Source organism: Rhinatrema bivittatum, chromosome 1, assembly GCF_901001135.1.
Source record: "Rhinatrema bivittatum chromosome 1, aRhiBiv1.1, whole genome shotgun sequence".
Classification (NCBI taxonomy): Eukaryota; Metazoa; Chordata; class Amphibia; order Gymnophiona; family Rhinatrematidae; genus Rhinatrema; species Rhinatrema bivittatum.
In genome coordinates this window covers 787,896,937-787,914,897 of record NC_042615.1, presented here as the reverse complement: position 1 = coordinate 787,914,897, position 17,961 = coordinate 787,896,937, and the positions used below count along the sequence as shown (strand labels likewise).

The 17,961-nt window shown below is 39.8% G+C and overlaps 1 protein-coding gene across 2 annotated transcripts in view; it reads right to left on the bottom strand.

Annotated features, from left to right (window-relative positions):
* The window catches only part of ST8SIA5 (ST8 alpha-N-acetyl-neuraminide alpha-2,8-sialyltransferase 5), a 139,528-nt gene that overhangs the window by 19,189 nt on the left and 102,378 nt on the right, over positions 1-17,961 (bottom strand). For both annotated transcript variants that reach the window (XM_029580616.1, XM_029580615.1), the window contains one exon: positions 1,840-1,932. In XM_029580616.1, coding sequence (XP_029436476.1) covers positions 1,840-1,932 — 93 coding nt within the window. The remainder of the gene's footprint in view (positions 1-1,839; positions 1,933-17,961) is intronic.

Genomic DNA, 17,961 nt, shown 5'->3' with positions numbered 1-17,961 from the left:
ATAAGGATGTAACCCTATGGGTCACTAGGTGTATGAGCTTATGGGCTTAAGCTATTTCTAGACTCTGAGGTTAAAAGCGCATTTCTATACTTTACAACAGGGAATATCCTGGTTCAATGAGTTCATCCTGAGGACACAAGAAGGGGTTGGCTAGTAGGAGGAGTCCTTCCCATAGGGGTTTGGTTATGTGAGTTTTTTCTGAAGGCTGAAAAATTTAGCTTATGGTCAAATTGTGGAAACTCCAGAGTAAGTTGCTAGGGCATACACAATAGGTGGGTGTGTTAGTGATGTGAGTGACCCGAGTGGTAGTAGCCAATGGCAGCGTGAGTATGTTTGGAATAAAAAGGAGTGTTTTCCTTTTGTAAGGGACTGGGTATCTGAGGAAGGAGTTCCTGGGAACAGACCTCTGCAACGAGCCAAGCCAGAGGAATTGGTTGGAGATGTAGCAGGTACCTCCCCTTGATGTGTAACAGCTTGCTGGAAGGAATGACTTGGGAAAGTGTGGTGCACAGAGAAAGAAGGAGAGATGAGTTGTGGATTACAAATACCATCTGAAAGCTCCCATCAGGAAATGGTAATTCTAACTGTCCCATTAATTTTCCTATGAAAACCAGAACTACAAGTCCCTGCATGCAACAGGGTAAAACTAGGACTGGATTAGCCTGTTCCTTATGACATGGATTCAGACGGAAACATTATTCAGGATACGCTTTGGGGCTTGGAAAGTGCCTAGAGATCTTATCCTCCCCAACCTATGTTGCCCAACCTCCTGCTGAGCCTATCAGGGAGCACTTATTCCTGCTGCAACTCCCTGATAGGCTCAATGAGAAGTCAAAGGGTAAAGAGTTTGCTGCACCAGAAAAAAAACCTCACAAATTTCAAAGCAAATAAATCAAATTAAATACATACCAGTTTTGAATAACTTTCCTTTAAAAATTATTTTCGTGTTGCAAAGCCACAGGGAACATTTAGCGTCGCTATTACTTTAAAACAGTGCTGCAATAAAAGCTGGCTTCTGTTTCGAATGAAGTCTGTGGATCTGTATAGTGCTGCATAGTGCGTACACCATCTAGCAGCACTACAGAAATGATAAGCAGGAGTAGTACGAGCTATACTTGTACTCTGATAGAACAATGAACAGGACCCCTCCCACCCCACCCTTCTCCTATAATACAAGGCTGAAGAATGGCACAAATGCAACGCCTTCTCCCCACTAGCCAGCTAAACGACAGCAGCAAAGCTGTGCTACCAATACATATTGCAGAAAGAGACTTAAGAACCTTTAATACATCCAAAATGAGGCACTCAAGTGTGATTGTTATTTCATTTCTGGGTTTGTCCTAGAGTTTAAGATCAAAACAAAATGCTGACTTATGGTGCAAGTTTATCTATCAAGATGTGCTAGACCTGAAGGCCAGGTGGTTCCATTGTCTACCGTTCGACATGTGATGAAGAATGCCCAGAGCAAGCCAGAGTGCATATCACGCAGTACTGATCATCAGGATCCCCTGATTTTGCCACCATCAGTCATAAACCTCTCCTGGTCCCTCCACTGATAAGAGTTACCATGCAAAACCGAGACCTTCAGGGGGCCTGCGTGTCACATGGAAGCCAAAGCTCACAACTGGTTGTCTCGTCAGACAGTGACATCAGACAGGATATAGTCACAGTCCAATCGAATCAGGGAACTGCTGCCTGCCTGGAAATCCTAGCAGCTGAACATCGTGCTCTTATGTAGGCATGTTTTTATTTATGGCCACAATTTCTATTCCGCTGATCCACCCATCTCTAACAGGCTGTAAGAGTTTTCCACGGTATAGTTTGATCTCTTTTACTTACATAGCCAGCCCTTTCACATCCATAATGTCTCGCCTTAGTTCCAGACATTTTGTGGAATTGAATTCAAAAGGACCTTCATAAAATTCAAAGTATCTGAAGAAGAAGAACAACATAAAAAGTATTGGTGAGGTTTCAAATAATTTCTGTTTTTTCAAAACACTTAGAGGCAACAACTATTACTAAAATGGAGCAATACAATTTCCATAGCACTTATTTGATTATGATGAAGCTATTAGTATTCAGCTGGTACATCCAGACTGAGGTAAATTGCAGAAGAAGTCATCGTTAGGTGTATGCGATCTTGATAGCGCTAATTTACATATTCAGCATGCAAGCATGAATTCCATGCATTAAAATAACAGTTTCAGCTGTTTCCAAAATCCTACGAAACATCAACTTGCCTTTAGTTCTTATTCTGAGGTCACTTTCATTCTATTTTCTGTCCTAATATATTTTATTTCTTATTTTTACAATTTTGGGAATAAAAAGGAATGCACCTTTTTCCTATGCCCATACCCACTGTTTTAAAAAATCTCTTTTCCAAAGTCTATTCTTCAGTTTCTCGTACTGTATTCATACTTCATACATGTGTCATTATGATGGTAAAGAATGCATGGGGTTCTGATGAAAATCCTCTCGCCAGTGTCTCGCACTGTTTTCATTCATCACATGTATCAGTGTAATGGATGCATGGAATTCTGATTAAGATCTCCTCATCAGCGAATCATAACATGTTCATACTTTAAGTATCAGTTTTTTGGATGAATGGGAATCCAATGAAGAGTGAGTCATTCTTCACCTGAACATACTGTAGGCATACTTGACATGTATCAGTGTGATGGATGCATGGAATTTGATAAAGATCTCCTCATCAGCGAATCATAACATGTTCATACTTTAAGTATCAGTATGTTGGATGAATGGGAATCCAATGAAGAGTGAGTCATTCTTCACCTGAACATACTGTAGGCATACTTGACATGTATCAGTGTGATGGATGCATGGAATTTGATAAAGATCTCCTCATCAGCGAATCATAACATGTTCATATTTTAAGTATCAGTATGTTGTATGTATGGGAATCCGATGAAGAGTGAGTCATTCTTCACCTGAACATACTGTAGGCATACTTGACATGTATCAGTGTGATGGATGCATGGGGTTCTAATAAAGATCTCCTCTTCAGATGCTCCTACTGTTTTTATACTTTGCATGTATCAATGTGATGGATGCATGGGGTCATGATGAGAGGTAGCACATCAATGCCCTGATTTAGTTTGATTCATAATGGTAGAAATGGCTAAGTAAGAGGCATTTTCCAAAATTTTAACCATTACTATCTCCTCTAAATCAGAATGTGAAAGACAAGCAATAGAATGAAAGGTCTGACAATGTGACATATGGAATATACCAAATCTAGAGACCTTAAATTGATTCTCCTCGAAGCACTCACTATGTTACTGTCAGTTGATGAAATGAGAAAAACAGAAAAAAAAAATAAAAGGTGCAGCTACAAAGATAAAGAGTTCAAGAGTCATTTAATTACTAAGTCTTTTTACTGTGCATTTATTTCCTGGTCATTATCTGTATTTGTCATGTATGGTCGTAGTGCTACCCCTAACTCCCACTCATGGTTAACCCTGTCCATGCTCATAGTGTCCTGCCAAGCACTACTCAGCTCTGTCTGCACCTGCACATGTGTCCCTACACTGGCAGCCTCCAACCCACCCACCAGCTGAGTTTCCACTTGCCTTTGGGCAAGGACCCTGCCTGCAAGCTATCCCTGGGTGGTTTCTAGGGATACTGAGACTTCACACCATCCAAGGAGACTTCACACAGTTCCTGGAAATGCACCTATAAACTCAATACAAAAAATACTGGGATCATCAATCAGTCAAATGACAGAGCTCAGAAACTAAAATTTATTAACAAATAGCAAAAACAATGAACAAAGAAAAGATGTAATTCACAAATAGCCAACAGGTAAAATAATAAGTATTCATATAGTTAATGCTTAGCCAAATTTGACTGTACTGATCAGTGCCTGGAGAGGCTCATGAAAGATTGTCCCCCACAAAAATGTCTAGACTTGGAAAAAGGCTTTGGCAGAGATCCTGCATTGCTGAACACCCCCAACCAAAGACTGAGATTTTCTGGCAAATTCTGAGTTGGGTCATTCTGGAGCTGGACATGTACAACCAATGAAAGCTTAGGGCATCAATTTCCTGACCAATAGCAATATAGAATCCTGCAATATTATACCACCTTGTGGAAAGCGGGCAAGCATGCACTCCAAGCCTTGTTTTGGGGTATACAAGCAGATTAACCTGTTCAGGTCTAGCTGCCAAAAACTGTAGAGCACAGCAGGCGTTAGCCTGCCACCTACCTGTAGGTTCAAGGATTGTAAGGGAAAAGAGGTCGGTGTGTAATATGAAATCTCAACAGGCACAAAAATCCCCACATTGTTGTTCTCCACCATTTTATTTTAGGGATAATGTAATCTGAATATAATTTGACTGCAGAGACAAGTATAATTTTCTAGTAATGTGCATTGATATAGCAGGAATATTTCTAATTTAAATATCTTAATTTATCAACTATTGTGTAGAATAATCATACCTTTCCTATGCCTCTTTCCAAGCTTAAAAGGGTAGCATCAAGTGACAGATGATGCAGAGAAGAGAGCTTTAGTTTTGGTAGGAACTGGGCAACATTTTGGGGAAGGCGGAGACTATTCCAAAAGGATGGGCTCCACCTTAACCAAGGTCGAACCAGGCTGCTAGTCCTAACCTTTACAAAGGAGCTGCTTTTAAACTAAAACATGGGGAAAAGCCAACAGTTGCTCAGCAACAATTGTTCAGAGGGAGGTATCTTCAAAGGATAATTAAATAAGGGAGTTAGGGCATCCCGAGAGGTTCCAATAAAAGCAAATGTAGTCCATGCACCTAAAAATAAAGAAACAATTGAGTTAAAAGATTCCAAATTATGTATTTATCTGTTTGTTTGTTTATTTATTTATTTATTTGCTTGTTTGTTTTATTTAAAAGTATTTAAATAAATACTTTGCAGGCTGACCTAAGATTACAAGTAGACATAAAAAAATTTAAAGTAGACCTAAAGACATTGGTTTTTAAATGCACTTACGCAGAAGCTGGAGAAGTTAAGATCTAGCTACATTTACTGTTTTGATATTCAGCTAATTTTAGTATTTATTGTTTTATGAATTGCATTTAGTTAATTTTAGTACATTAATGTTTTAGGAATTATATATATGTTAATTTTAAGGTTATAGGTATATTTTATTGCTAGATTTAATAGTTTTTAATACAAATTGTACTTATTGTATTATAATAGATTGCATGTGAAATGTACACTGTTGTGATGGTCTATTTTGATTGATGTAATTGTATATAAAACCAAAATAAACTATAAACTATAAACTATTTATTTCCCATGACCTCCAATGTTTGGAGCGGGTTCAAAGAAAATATACATAATTAGATAGATGGACATAAAATAATAAACAAATATAAAAGAATAAAAGAAATAACTACAATAAATAAAACTGGAATTACTTGAAACAACAAATTATATAACAATGGATAAAGAAAAAAAACTAAACTTATTGGGATAGCATTTTATTTCGATCCAGAAAAGCTAACTTGAAAAGGTGATGTTTAGAGCTTTTTAGAAATCTTTATTATTGGATAGTAATCTGAGGTCAAGGGGTAACATGTTCTATAAGATCGGGCCTGCGTTGGGAAGAACCCTCTCGTGTCATGACCAATCTGGTTGATTTGGGGAAATGAGACTTGTAGAAGGAATTGGATTGTACTTGGATTTTCAGAAGGCATTTGACAAAGTTCCTCATGAGAGGCTTCTAGGAAAAGGAAAAGTCATGAGATAGGTGGCGATGTCCTTTCGTGGATTACAAACTGGCTAAAAGACAGGAAACAGAGAGTAGGATTAAATGGACAATTTACTCAGTGGAAGGGAGTGGGCAGTGGAGTGCCTCAGGGATCTGTATTGGGACCCTTACTTTTCAATATATTTATAAATGATCTAGAAAGAAATACAACGAGTGAGGTAATCAAATTTGCAGATGATACAAAACTGTTCAGAGTAGTTAAATCACAAGCAGATTGTGATAAATTGCAAGAAGACCTTGTGAGACTAGAAAATTGGGCATTGAAATGGGAAATGAAATTTAATGTGGATAAGTGCAAGGTGATGCATATAGGGAAAAATAACCCATGCTATAGTTACACAATGTTAGGTTCCATATTATGTGCTACCACCCAAGAAAGAGATTTAGGCGTCATAGTGGATAACACATTGAAATCGTCAGTTCAGTATGCTACCGTATGGTAGTCAAAAAGCAAATAGAATGATGAGAATTATTAGAAAGTGAATGGTGAATAAAACGGAAAATGTCATAATGCCTCTGTATCGCTCCATGATGAGACTGTGTCTTGATTACTGTGTACAATTCTGGTCGCCGCATCTAAAAAATGATATAGTTGCAATGGAGAAGATACAGAGAAGGGCGACCAAAATGATAAGGGGAATGGAATAGATCCCCTATGAGGAAAGACTAAAGAGGTTAGGACTTTTCAGGTTGGAGAAGAGACAGCTGAGGGGGGATATGATAGAGGTGTTTAAAATCATGAGAGGTCTAGAATGGTTAGATTTGAATCGGTTATTTACTCTTTCAGATAATAGAAATACTAGGGGGCACTCCATGAAGTTAGCTTGTGGCACATTTAAAACTAATCAGAGAAAGTTCTTTTTCACTCAACACACAATTAAACTCTGGAATTTATTGTCAGAGGATGTAGTCAGTGCAGTTAGTATAGCTGTGTTTAAAAAAGGTTTGGATAAGTTCTTCGAGGAAAAGTATATTACCTGCTATTAATTAAGTTGACTTAGAAAATATCCACTGCCATTGCTAGCAACAGTAACATGGAATAGACTTAGTTTTTGGGTACTTGCCAGGTTCTTATGGCCTGGATTGGCCACTGTTGGAAACAGGATGCTGGGCTTGATGGACCCTTGGTCTGACCCAGTATGGCATATTCTTATGTTCTTATTTTTTGACCTAAGGTTTTGGAATGGAATGAATAAATATAGCGTAGAAGATAACCAGGAGTTATTGTTATTGTGGATGAGGTTGTGTATTATGGTCAAGGTTTTATATCCATGTCAACTGCTAAGAAAGTTGTACATACAAAATAAAAAGCATACCTTGAACTGTCTGTATGCTAATGCCAGAAATCTAAAAAGTAAGATGAGAAAGTTAGAATGTATAGCACTTAATGAAGAGATAGAATGAATTGATATCTCTGACACCTGGTGGAAAGAGGAGAACCAATGAGACACTGCTATACCAATTATATTGTAATAATAGAGTGGATCAACTTGGTGGTGGAGGACACTTTATGTTACGGGATGGCAAAGAGTCCAACAGGATAAAGCTCCTGCAGGAGACAAAATGTACAGTAGAATCTTTATAGGTGGAAATTCCATGTGTGATGGGAAAAAGTATAGTGGTGGGAATATCTACCTTCCACCTGGCCAAAATGAACAGACGGACAATGAAAATGCTAACAGAAATTAGGGAAGCTAACAAATTTGGAAGCACAGTAATAATGGGAGATTTCAATTACTCCAATATTGACTGGGTAAATATCACATCAGCATATGCTAGGAAGTAAAGTTTATAGACAAAATAATGACTACTTCATGAAGCAGCTGGACTGGGAACCGATGAGAGAGGTTGCTTCTTTAGATCTTAGTGGATTGTAGGATTTGGTGCAAGAGGTATTGGTAGTTGGGCTGCTCGGCAATAGTGAACATAATGCAATCAAATCTGAGTTAATGGCGGGAGTGAGGACATTTAGTAAATCTACTACTCTAGCATTTAACTTTCAAAAAGGAGACTTTGATAAAATGAGGAAAATAGGAAAAACTAAAAAGGTGCAGCTACAAAGGTAAAAGGTTTACATCAGACATGGACATTATTTAAAAATACCGTCTTGGAAGCCTAGATCAAATGTATTCCATGCAATAGAAAATGTGGAAGGAAGGCCAAACGATTGCTGGCATGGTTAAAAATTGAGATGAAAGAGGCTATTTTAGATAAAAGAATGTATTTCAAAAATTGGAAAAAAATCCAACTAAAGAAAATAGGAAAAAGCATAAGCATTGGCAAGTTAAATGTAAAACATTTTAAGGCAAGCAAAAAGAACATTTAAAAAGAACCTGGCCATAGAGGCAAAAAAATCATAATAAAAACTTTAAAAAATATAACTGAAGTAGGAAGCCTGTGAGGAAGACTCTGGAAGGGGGTGGAGAAGATGAATGTATGGGAAGAGCTAGGAAAACTGAAAGTGGACAAAGCCATGGGGCTGGATGAGGTTCATCCCAGGATACTGAGAGACCTCAGAGATGTGCTGGCAGGTCTACTATGTGACCTGTTCAATAGATCCTTGGAAACAGGAGTGGTGCCGAGTGATTAAAGAAGAGCGATGGTGGTCATGTTTAACAAGAGTGGGAGCAGAGAGGAGGCTTGAAACTACAGGCTGGTTAGCCTCACCTCGGTGGTGGGAAGGTTAATGGAGACTCTGCTGAAGGAAAGGATAGTGAACTATATACAATCTGATGGGTTGCTTGATCCAAGACAGCATGGATCAAGACAGCATGGCTTCACCAGGGGAAGGTCCTGTCAGACGAATCTGATAGTCTGTTTGTTTAGGTGACTAGAGAATTGGATCAGGGAAGAGCACTCAATATGATTTACTTGAATTTCAGTAAAGCTTTTGATATGGTCTCACATAGAAGACTCATGACTAAAATGAGCAGCTTGTGAGTCAGCGCCAAGGTGGTAGCGTGGATTACAAACTGGTTGACGGATAGAAGACAGCATGTGATGGTAAATGAAACCTGCTCTGAAGAGAAAACAGTGTTATGTGGAGTGCCAGAAGGATCGGTGCAGAAGGGATACAAGGTAAAGTTTGTCTATTTGCAAATGATACTAAGATCTGCAACAGAGTTGTCATGCTGGAAGTAGAGAGAATGAGACGTGATTTAAGGAAGCTTGAACAGTGGGTGAAGATATGGCAGCTGGGATTCAATGCCAAGAAGTGCAGAGTCATGCATCTGGGGTGTGGTAATCCGAAAGAGGCTGTTGTGAGGTGAAAGGCTGTTGTGCACTGATGTGCACTGAACAAGAAAGAGTCCTTGGGGTGATAGTGTCTAGCAATCTGAAGATGATGAAACAATGTGACAAGGCAATAGCGAAAGCCAGAAGAATTCTGGGCTGCATTGAGAGAGGAATAACTAGTAAGGAAAAGGAGGTAATAATCCCCTTGTACAGGTCCTTGGTGAGGCCTCACCTGGAGTACTGTGTTCAGTTCTGGAGATCGTATCTCAAAAGGGACAGAGACAGGATGGAGGCAGACCAGAGAATGGTGACCAAAATGGTGGTGGGTCTCCATCAAATGACTTATGAGGAGAGGTTGAAGGTCCTAAATATGTATACCCTGGAGGAGAGGAGCAAGGGAGATATGATATAAACCTTCAGCTACCTGAAAGGTTTTAATGATGCACAATCAATTTAATGATGCACAATCAATGCACAATCAATTAGTTCTACTAATTTCTTTTCCTTTGGAAGGAAATTAGTAGAACTAGGGAGTCACAAAATGAAACTCCAATGAGGATGACTCAGAACCAATGTCAGAAAATATTTCTTCACATTAATGGTTGTGGATGCCTGGAATGCCCTTCCGGAAGAAGTGGTGAAGACAAAAACAGTAAAAGATTTCAAAGGGGCATGGGATAAACACTGTGGATCCCTTATAGCTAGAAGATCTGAATGAAGAAAAGAGTGCTTGGGTGTAACTTGCTGGTGTGACAGTTACTACCCTTAACCAATAAGCCTTTATGCTGTTGATGCAAATCCAACATTGTTCTCTGCTTCAATGGCAAAAGGTAACAGGGAATTGGACTTAAACAGCAACCAACAAGGACCTTGACTTTGACAGTCTGGGAAACAGATCATTATAAAGGTGGTTTGTACGACCAGTAGTTACTACCATAAGCTTGCTGGGAAGACTGGATGGACTATTTGGTCCTTTTTTGCCGTCATTTCTATGTTTATATGGACCATTAGATAATCAAGGGGGTTAAAGGGGCACTTAGGAAGACAAGACCATAGCAGAAAGACTAAACTAGGCTGCAGCCTACCAGTATTCCTGGGTCCTTCGGGGCCCGAGAACTTTTCTTTGATCTTGGACTCTCTTCGCTGAGAGACCGGAGGATTCCTGTGAGCTTGGGCGGAGTGGCAGTGACGTCAGCCTTCGGAGGAGGAGCCGGATAGGCATTTAAACCTGCCTTACCGGCGCGACGCCGCTGCAGCCTACCAGTATTCCTGGGTCCTTCGGGGCCCGAGAACTTTTCTTTGATCTTGGACTCTCTTCGCTGAGAGACCGGAGGATTCCTGTGAGCTTGGGCGGAGTGGCAGTGACATCAGCCTTCGGAGGAGGAGCCGGATAGGCATTTAAACCTGCCTTACCGGCGCGACGCCGCTGCAGCCTACCAGTATTCCTGGGTCCTTCGGGGCCCGAGAACTTTTCTTTGATCTTGGACTCTCTTTGCTGAGAGACCGGAGGATTCCTGTGAGCTTGGGCGGAGTGGCAGTGACGTCAGCCTTCGGAGGAGGAGCCGGATAGGCATTTAAATTTGCCTTGCCTGCGCGATGCCGCCGGTGCGACGGCTAAGCCGTGCGCGGCCAAGGGGCGCGCGGCTTTGCCCGGCTTAGCCCGGGATGGGACGGAAGGGACGAAATTCTGCTGGTTGCAGCCGAGGAAACACCACCATTAAGCTAAGTACTGTTTTCTTCTAAATATTCAACTTTCAAGTATTCAGCTGGGTTCCCTTGTGGAGTGTGATCTTTTTGTGCTTCGCTATGCCTCATACAAAGAGGAAAGCGAAATTGAGGGAAACCTCAGTAACATCCACGCCAAATAAATTGACCCAACCCAGCATTAAAGAATGCTTCCAAGTTCTACCCACAAGTACACCGGATGGAGCCGCAGATAACATCTCTGGAGCAAGAGAAAGGTTATCAGGCTATTGAAACATCTCTAACACCCGGTGCCCCAGAAAAGCCTGTCCCTCCATTCAAAAGGATGTCAGAAACTGATTTTGTATTAAACGATCTTATAAACTCTCAGGATGAAGGGGTGAATGGAATTAAAGGAGCTGAGAACATGGGAGAAAACTCCCATGTCAAGTTAAAGGATCACTCCATATTAACATCGGAAGTGGAGTGTGGGACATTAAAACAGTTACGGGACTTACAAAAATTTGGAATTGAGGATGTGCCTATTATTGTTCCAACTAAGTTCTCTATGGAGGATTTGGGATTGATGATGGTGAATGTGCAAAAGTCAATAAACAACCTCACTAAGACGATCCAGGAAGCTCTTAAGAATAATATCTTAATAGAGGAAAGAATTGGTAAATTGGAACTGAATTCAAAAACCGCTGATTCCCAAATAACTGAAATACAGAAAGTTCAATCAAATTTGGTAAAGTCGGTAATAGAAAATGAAGGAAAAATTGAATTCTTGGAGAATCAGAATAGAAAATTCAATCTGAGACTATTAAATTTTCCAAGAATCCATTTAACTACACCTAGAGATCTATTTAATAGCTACCTAAAGAATATTTTGAATTATTCTGATAATTCTATTCCCATACTATCAAAAATTTACTACCTTCAACAACCTCAAGAAGGAGAACAGCAAAGTAATGGAAATTTTAATTTAACAGACTTCATGGAAAAGTCTTACGAGGCGCAAGTAGATAATAGGGCAACATTACTGGTTCAGTTTACATCACTTATAGATAGGGATGCAGTGTTAAAACAGCATTTTAAATGTCAATCAAAAAATTTTTATGGTTCCCCTATAAGAATATTTCCGGATGTGACCCGAGTAACTCAGTTACGTCGAAAGAATTTCATCGCCTTAAGAAAAGAGGTGATAGATAGAGGGGCACAGTTTACCTTAAGATACCCGTGTAAATGTCTCATAAAATATAGGGATAATAGATATATCTTCAATACCCCGGAACAACTTCAGAATTTTTTGGAAACACACCCGTAGATACTGTTTTAAGTGGGATACCATAATTGGCATTGTGGGAAAAAATTTAGAAGAAAGCAGCTTAAAAATTATAATTAGTTTCCTATTTATTGCTCCAATTATTTAATGGGAGGCTCTCCTGTTTTCCTTATAATTTCTAAGGATGGGATACTATGTGGTTAATACTTTATGTAATGTTGTTTTTCCTATATGCTTGTAAAATGCATAGCATCCATAATTGTACTGTACTTATAAATTTTTGAAATGCAATAAAAATAAAATTAAAAAAAAAAGAAAGAAAGACTAAACTAATTCTTTGCTTTGGTGCTTACTGAAGAAAATGTTGGGAAGATACCCGTGCCAGAAACTGTATTGAGTAATGATGATTCAGAAGAGCTGAAACAAATCACAGTGAATCTGGATGATGAAATAAGGCAGACTGATAAATTTAAGTGTAGCAAATCACTTGGACCAGATGGTTTATACCCTAAAGTTCTGAAAGAACTAAAAAATGAATTGTAATCTATCATTAAAATTGACTATTGGAAGATTGGAAGGTAGCCAATGTGACACCAGTCTTTAAAAAGGGTTCCAGATTGAACTGGGAAACTATAAACTGGCAAAACTAATGTTAGTGTTGGGAAAAATTATATAAACTATTCTAAAGAATAAAATCAGAAAACATATCGAAACACATGGTTTAATGGGACATGCCCAGCATGCATTTACAGAAGGGAATCTTGCCTCACCAATCTGCTACTTAGTTTAAAGGGATTAATAAACATGTGGATAATGGTGAACCAGTGTATATAGTGCTCTTGGATTTTCAGAAGGCATTTGACAAAATCTCCCATGACAGACTCCTGAGAAAAATAAAAAGTCATATTGTGGATTGCAAACTGGTTATAAGATAGGAAACATAAAGTAGGAATAAATGGCCAGTTGTCTCAGTGGAGAAAGGTAACAGTGGAGTACTTCAGGGATTTATAATATATTTTTAATATGTGCTTTTAAATATATTTATAAATGATTTGGAAAAGGAAATGATGAGTGAGGTGATCAAATTTGCAGATGATACAAAATTATTTCAAGCTGTGAAATCACAAGCAGACTGTGAGAAGCTGAACTGGAAAATTTACAGAGAAGGGCAACCAAAATAATAAAGGGGATGCATGGCTCCTCTATGAGGAAAGGCTAAAAAGATTAGGGCTGTTCAGCTTGGAGAAAAGATGGCTGAGGGAGCATATGAAAATCACGAGTGAACTAGAATGAGTAAATGTGAATCGGTTATTTTACTTGTTTAAAAAAAATACAAAAAGTAGGGGACACTCCATGAAGTTAGTAAGCAGCACATTTAAAGCAAATTGGAGAAACTTTGGAATTCATTGCCAGAAGATGTGTTAAATGTACCAGCATAGCTAGGTTTAAAAAAGTTTTAGACAAGTTACTGGGAGAGAAGTCCATAAACTGTTATTAACCAGATTGACTGGGGGAAAGCCACTGCTTATCCCTGAGTGTTAGCAGCATGGGATTTATTTACTGTTAGGGATTCTGCCTGGTACTTGTGACATTAATTACCAATGCTGGAAACAGGATACTGGACTTGACGGATTCTCGGTCTGACCCAGTATGGCAATTCTTATGTTCTTATGCTCTTATGTTCTTATTATTAACAGTAAATTTTATTATAAAGCAACATGGATGTTAGCATGGCTTGGATGAGCCAGTGGAAGATAAATTGAAATCTGTTTCAGCCACGATGTTCTGTATGCTAGTGTAGATGGCTAACAAACGCTCTTCCAGCTGTATGCAGTCCCAGTTATCCCAATTTTAAATGTATTAGAACACTTCAGAGGAAGTGGTTATCTTCCTCCAACCCTCAAATATCATCTGAATTCCTTTCATAAGGTCTGGTGCTAAAGGGGTCATAAATATTTATTTATTTGTCATATTACCCACCCACCCTGTCCAACCTTGATTACAAAAGAATTTGCCCTGTGATGATATGCACATTCAAGATCCGTGATTCCCAAACCTGTCCTTGAGGACTCCCAGGCAGCCAGGGTTTTCAGGATATCTACAATTAATATGCATGAATTAAATCTGCATGCAATGGAAGGGGTATATTTAGCCGGCTGCTGCTAGGAGTACAGAGAAGCAGCAGCCCAGGCAGTCGACCTCTAAGGTAGCCGGCTTTAAAATGGTTTGAGCAAGTTTCTGGTGGACAGGTCCATTAACATTATTAGCCAAATAGAGACCTGGGGGCTTGTCATCTCTTATTTCTAAGCCTGATGAATAAGAAAGGGATCTCCTCTTTAGGGTCTGCTGGATGCTTCCACGTAACCCAGAATGGCCACTGCTGGAGACAGGGTGCTGGGCATAATTGACCATTGGTCTGACCCAACATCATGCTTCTTATGTTTGTAAGGTTATCACCAATGTGTCCTTTACACATGCTAGCAGTATGAGGACAGTGAGAGAATAGGAGTGTGTAGTGTTCCCTGATACTCCCCAGTGGGAGATGTTGTGTCAAGGAGTGGTTCTTTTTTTAATATTTAGACTTTTATTAGTGTTGGCAGATATATATATATATATATATATAACATAAACCCAACAATGCAAAACCATCTTCCAGTCCATGGACATAAATGTTGCGATACATCAATGTAACATCCAAAAAGAACCAACACAAGTGTTTTTTGTTTCCCTCCAAGACCCAAAACATAACCAAAACCTAAACCTATCCATCCCCTGCCCCCCCCCTCCCCCATGTTTAAACCACGTTATGGTTGCGTGGCACAAAGGCCCATGATGGCTTATGTAAAAAATAAGAAAAAAAATAAGCCTATATTCAATCTGATAAATGCAATACAGTCAATACTACTACCTTGGTCTTATCTATATCATCCCCAAGCCTTAGAGATATGTTGCAATACACTATCACAAATCTAACTTTTGATACCACCAAAGAAAAGGTTCCCATGCTTGAATATGGAAGGCAACAGCGTCTCTCTGAGTGGCTGTCAAATAGGAGCAATAATGCACATTCCAAATCCTCCTCAGGAAGTCTGAATTAGTGAGGGCTAACACCTTTTGCCAGTGTGCCGCCACTTCCTGCCTAGCTGCACAAAGCATAGAATTTATTAGCGCCTTGTCTGCTTTTGGCCACGATTTCGCATAGGCCGAGAGGAGATATATGGTAGAAAGGAATGGAACCTTCCATTTAATCAACTCAGAGAGCACCCTCTCAATCCACTTCCAAAATGGTATTATTTTTGGGCATGTCCACCAAACATGACAAAACGTACCCTCCATGTGGCATTGTCTCCAGCACTGGTTAGATCGACTGGGGTAGATCTTACTTAATTTAGCTGGCATGAGATACCAGCGGTATAAGAGTTTATAATTTGTTTCAAGAATGTTAGCCGATATAGAACTCTTAGCAATATTCAAATAACATTGTTCCCACTGGTTTTCTAGCAAGGAGAGGCTTTTAACAAAACTCATGAGCCTGCTTTGGCTCAGGTCCCCTGTTGTCCAGTCTTCCATTCTGGGAAGGTGGCAAGGCTCAAGGACGGAGCCCTTAGGAGGAGGGAGATTTCATGGTGTCCAAGGGGGATCTTTAGGCTGAGAAAACCAAAAGGAGGGATGAATTTGCCTTACGGCGTAGGAACAGCCAGACAGGGAGATCTCCTTTCTGAACTGCTGCTTGGAAGGAGTCACCAGAAGGTCTACTGTTCAGGAGAAGGCTCCAGGTAAGCTACTGGACCTACAAAGCTCTGAACACCAGGCACCAGAAGAAGAGAGTCCTGGGAGGGTCCCCATTCTCCAAACAGTACCTCAGAACTGGTGGATGAAGTTAACCCCTAGTGTAGGAATATTTGCACTGACTATGTTTTCTGAAACATTCTATTCCGGGGTTGCATACTGTCTTTTATTTTTGCTTGTATTAGTCTTCAAATGCACTCTACCTATTTTATTCATCTGCATCAGTTATTTCAGTAAAGGATTAATTTTTCAATACCAGACCATGTAGCCACATGTTTTTCTTACTGGAAGGTGTCAGAAGACTTGCAAACAGCCTAAGGGCACTGAAAGACTATAACTGCCCCCTTCCCATCCCATCAAGAAATAACCCCACCGATCCCTAAGTGCCCCAAATGTGTCCTAGCAGCCGGTGGAATAGGGGTCACATGTTCTCATGTTCTAACTAAATATTGGGTAGCAGCATGAAAGGAAGTGAGCTTGTATGTTTTCTATGAAATAACTAATTAATTTCAATGACCAGGGAGTCCATGAGACTGAATGTATTTTGTCCTCACCATGCATCCTACACAGAGACCTAAACTCTTGTTCTGCTTCTCACAGGAAGGCAGGCCAATTCTCAAACTCTAAAGCAAACCGAACTGGAATACATAAATCTTATTTGAGAATGAGCGGAAGCCCATCATGGCTGGCATGACGACTTTCAGGGGGCAATCTTCAGACAGGGGGCAAAGTCCATGGGCACTTTTTTTTTTTTTACCCGTGAACCTCATACCAGTCTCCCAAGAGAACACACCTACTTTCCCTTTCAAAATTGCCTCAGCTTTTTGCCCCTTTTGCACTTGTTTTTTGTGTGGGTAGATTTCTCAAGGTAAATACCATATGTAGACTTGAAAATACAATTTCCACATAAGATGAGCCCCAGGAAAGCCTCCAATTAATGCAGCTAAAAGCGCACGGGTTGTGGGACACTGAGGTATGCTTTTAGCTGTTTGGAGGGAGAGCAATTTACAGACACGCCGAAGTGTGCAGTAAAACCGCTATTTACCCGCGTAAATGGCTTTAAAAATTGTCCCCTGAATTGAAGAGCAGACAGATTAAGGCCTTCTTTAAATACTTGGCTGATCTGAGATGAAAAAGTAAAGCTTTTTGTCAATTTTGGTGAGACAGCAGAGAGCTGCAGACTAGCTGACAGCTGCTTTCTGTGATGGAGGCTTCGCTCTGAGCTGAGTACCCTGCGCTTAACCAACCAAGGCCAGATGCACTAATCTGCACTGACAGATACATGGATTTAAGCACCGAACACAATTCTCCACATAAGCACAAGGCGGCAGTATTACATCCACACATATTAAGTACTCAGTATACAGGACAGGACACAATGTGGGATCTATGTTAACTAAGAAGCCAGGAAGCTTAATAGATGTCAAAATAGGAGGACATGATGTAAACAGTAACCATGCACTCTACATATAAATTACGAATAAGTAAGAATTAAAGATCATACTTTATAATATAAAAGCTGCATGCAAATGTCAGAGGAGCAGTCTAAAGAAAAATAAGAGAGTCTGGTTGGAGACTGAAAATCCGAAGGAGATATTACAGGATATACTATTAGAAATAAAAAAAGTAAATTTAATTCCAGAATGAAAAAATATTTTTAAAAAAGGTTTCTGATTTGTTTGTATTTCATATTTTATGATAGAAGCCTTTTTTTCCCGCAGCTGCTAAAAGTTTGCATGCTGTGGAGCACCTACATACATTTAGCCACATCTGAGGAGGGCAAAATACAGCCAAGCCATTTTTCTCGGGCAAATAACTACTGTATGTACCCAGGAAAGTGCCTTTTAAAATATAAGGTATCATAAACTATAAAGTTTCCTGCAGGGCCCTTCTTTAATTTCTCCTTCACCAAAGGAGTATAAACCCTTGTTCAAAATTTGTGTAAAACTGACTTCAGCGTAATGTAACCCTTCCCTTGGTGGACGAATCGGGTACAGAGGGGGGACATAAAGCTATTTATAAGTTTTTCGGGGCAGTGACCCTGGCTAGCTCTCTCTCCTCTTCCCATCCCAAGGTGTAGGTCCTTTGGACTAGGAGTGGAAAGGAGTCCCTGTACGGGGTGGCTGGAGTGCTCAGCCGATTTTCCCTCAGTGTACTGTGAGCTGTGCGTTGGCTGTCAAATAAACCACACTCGGACCTCACA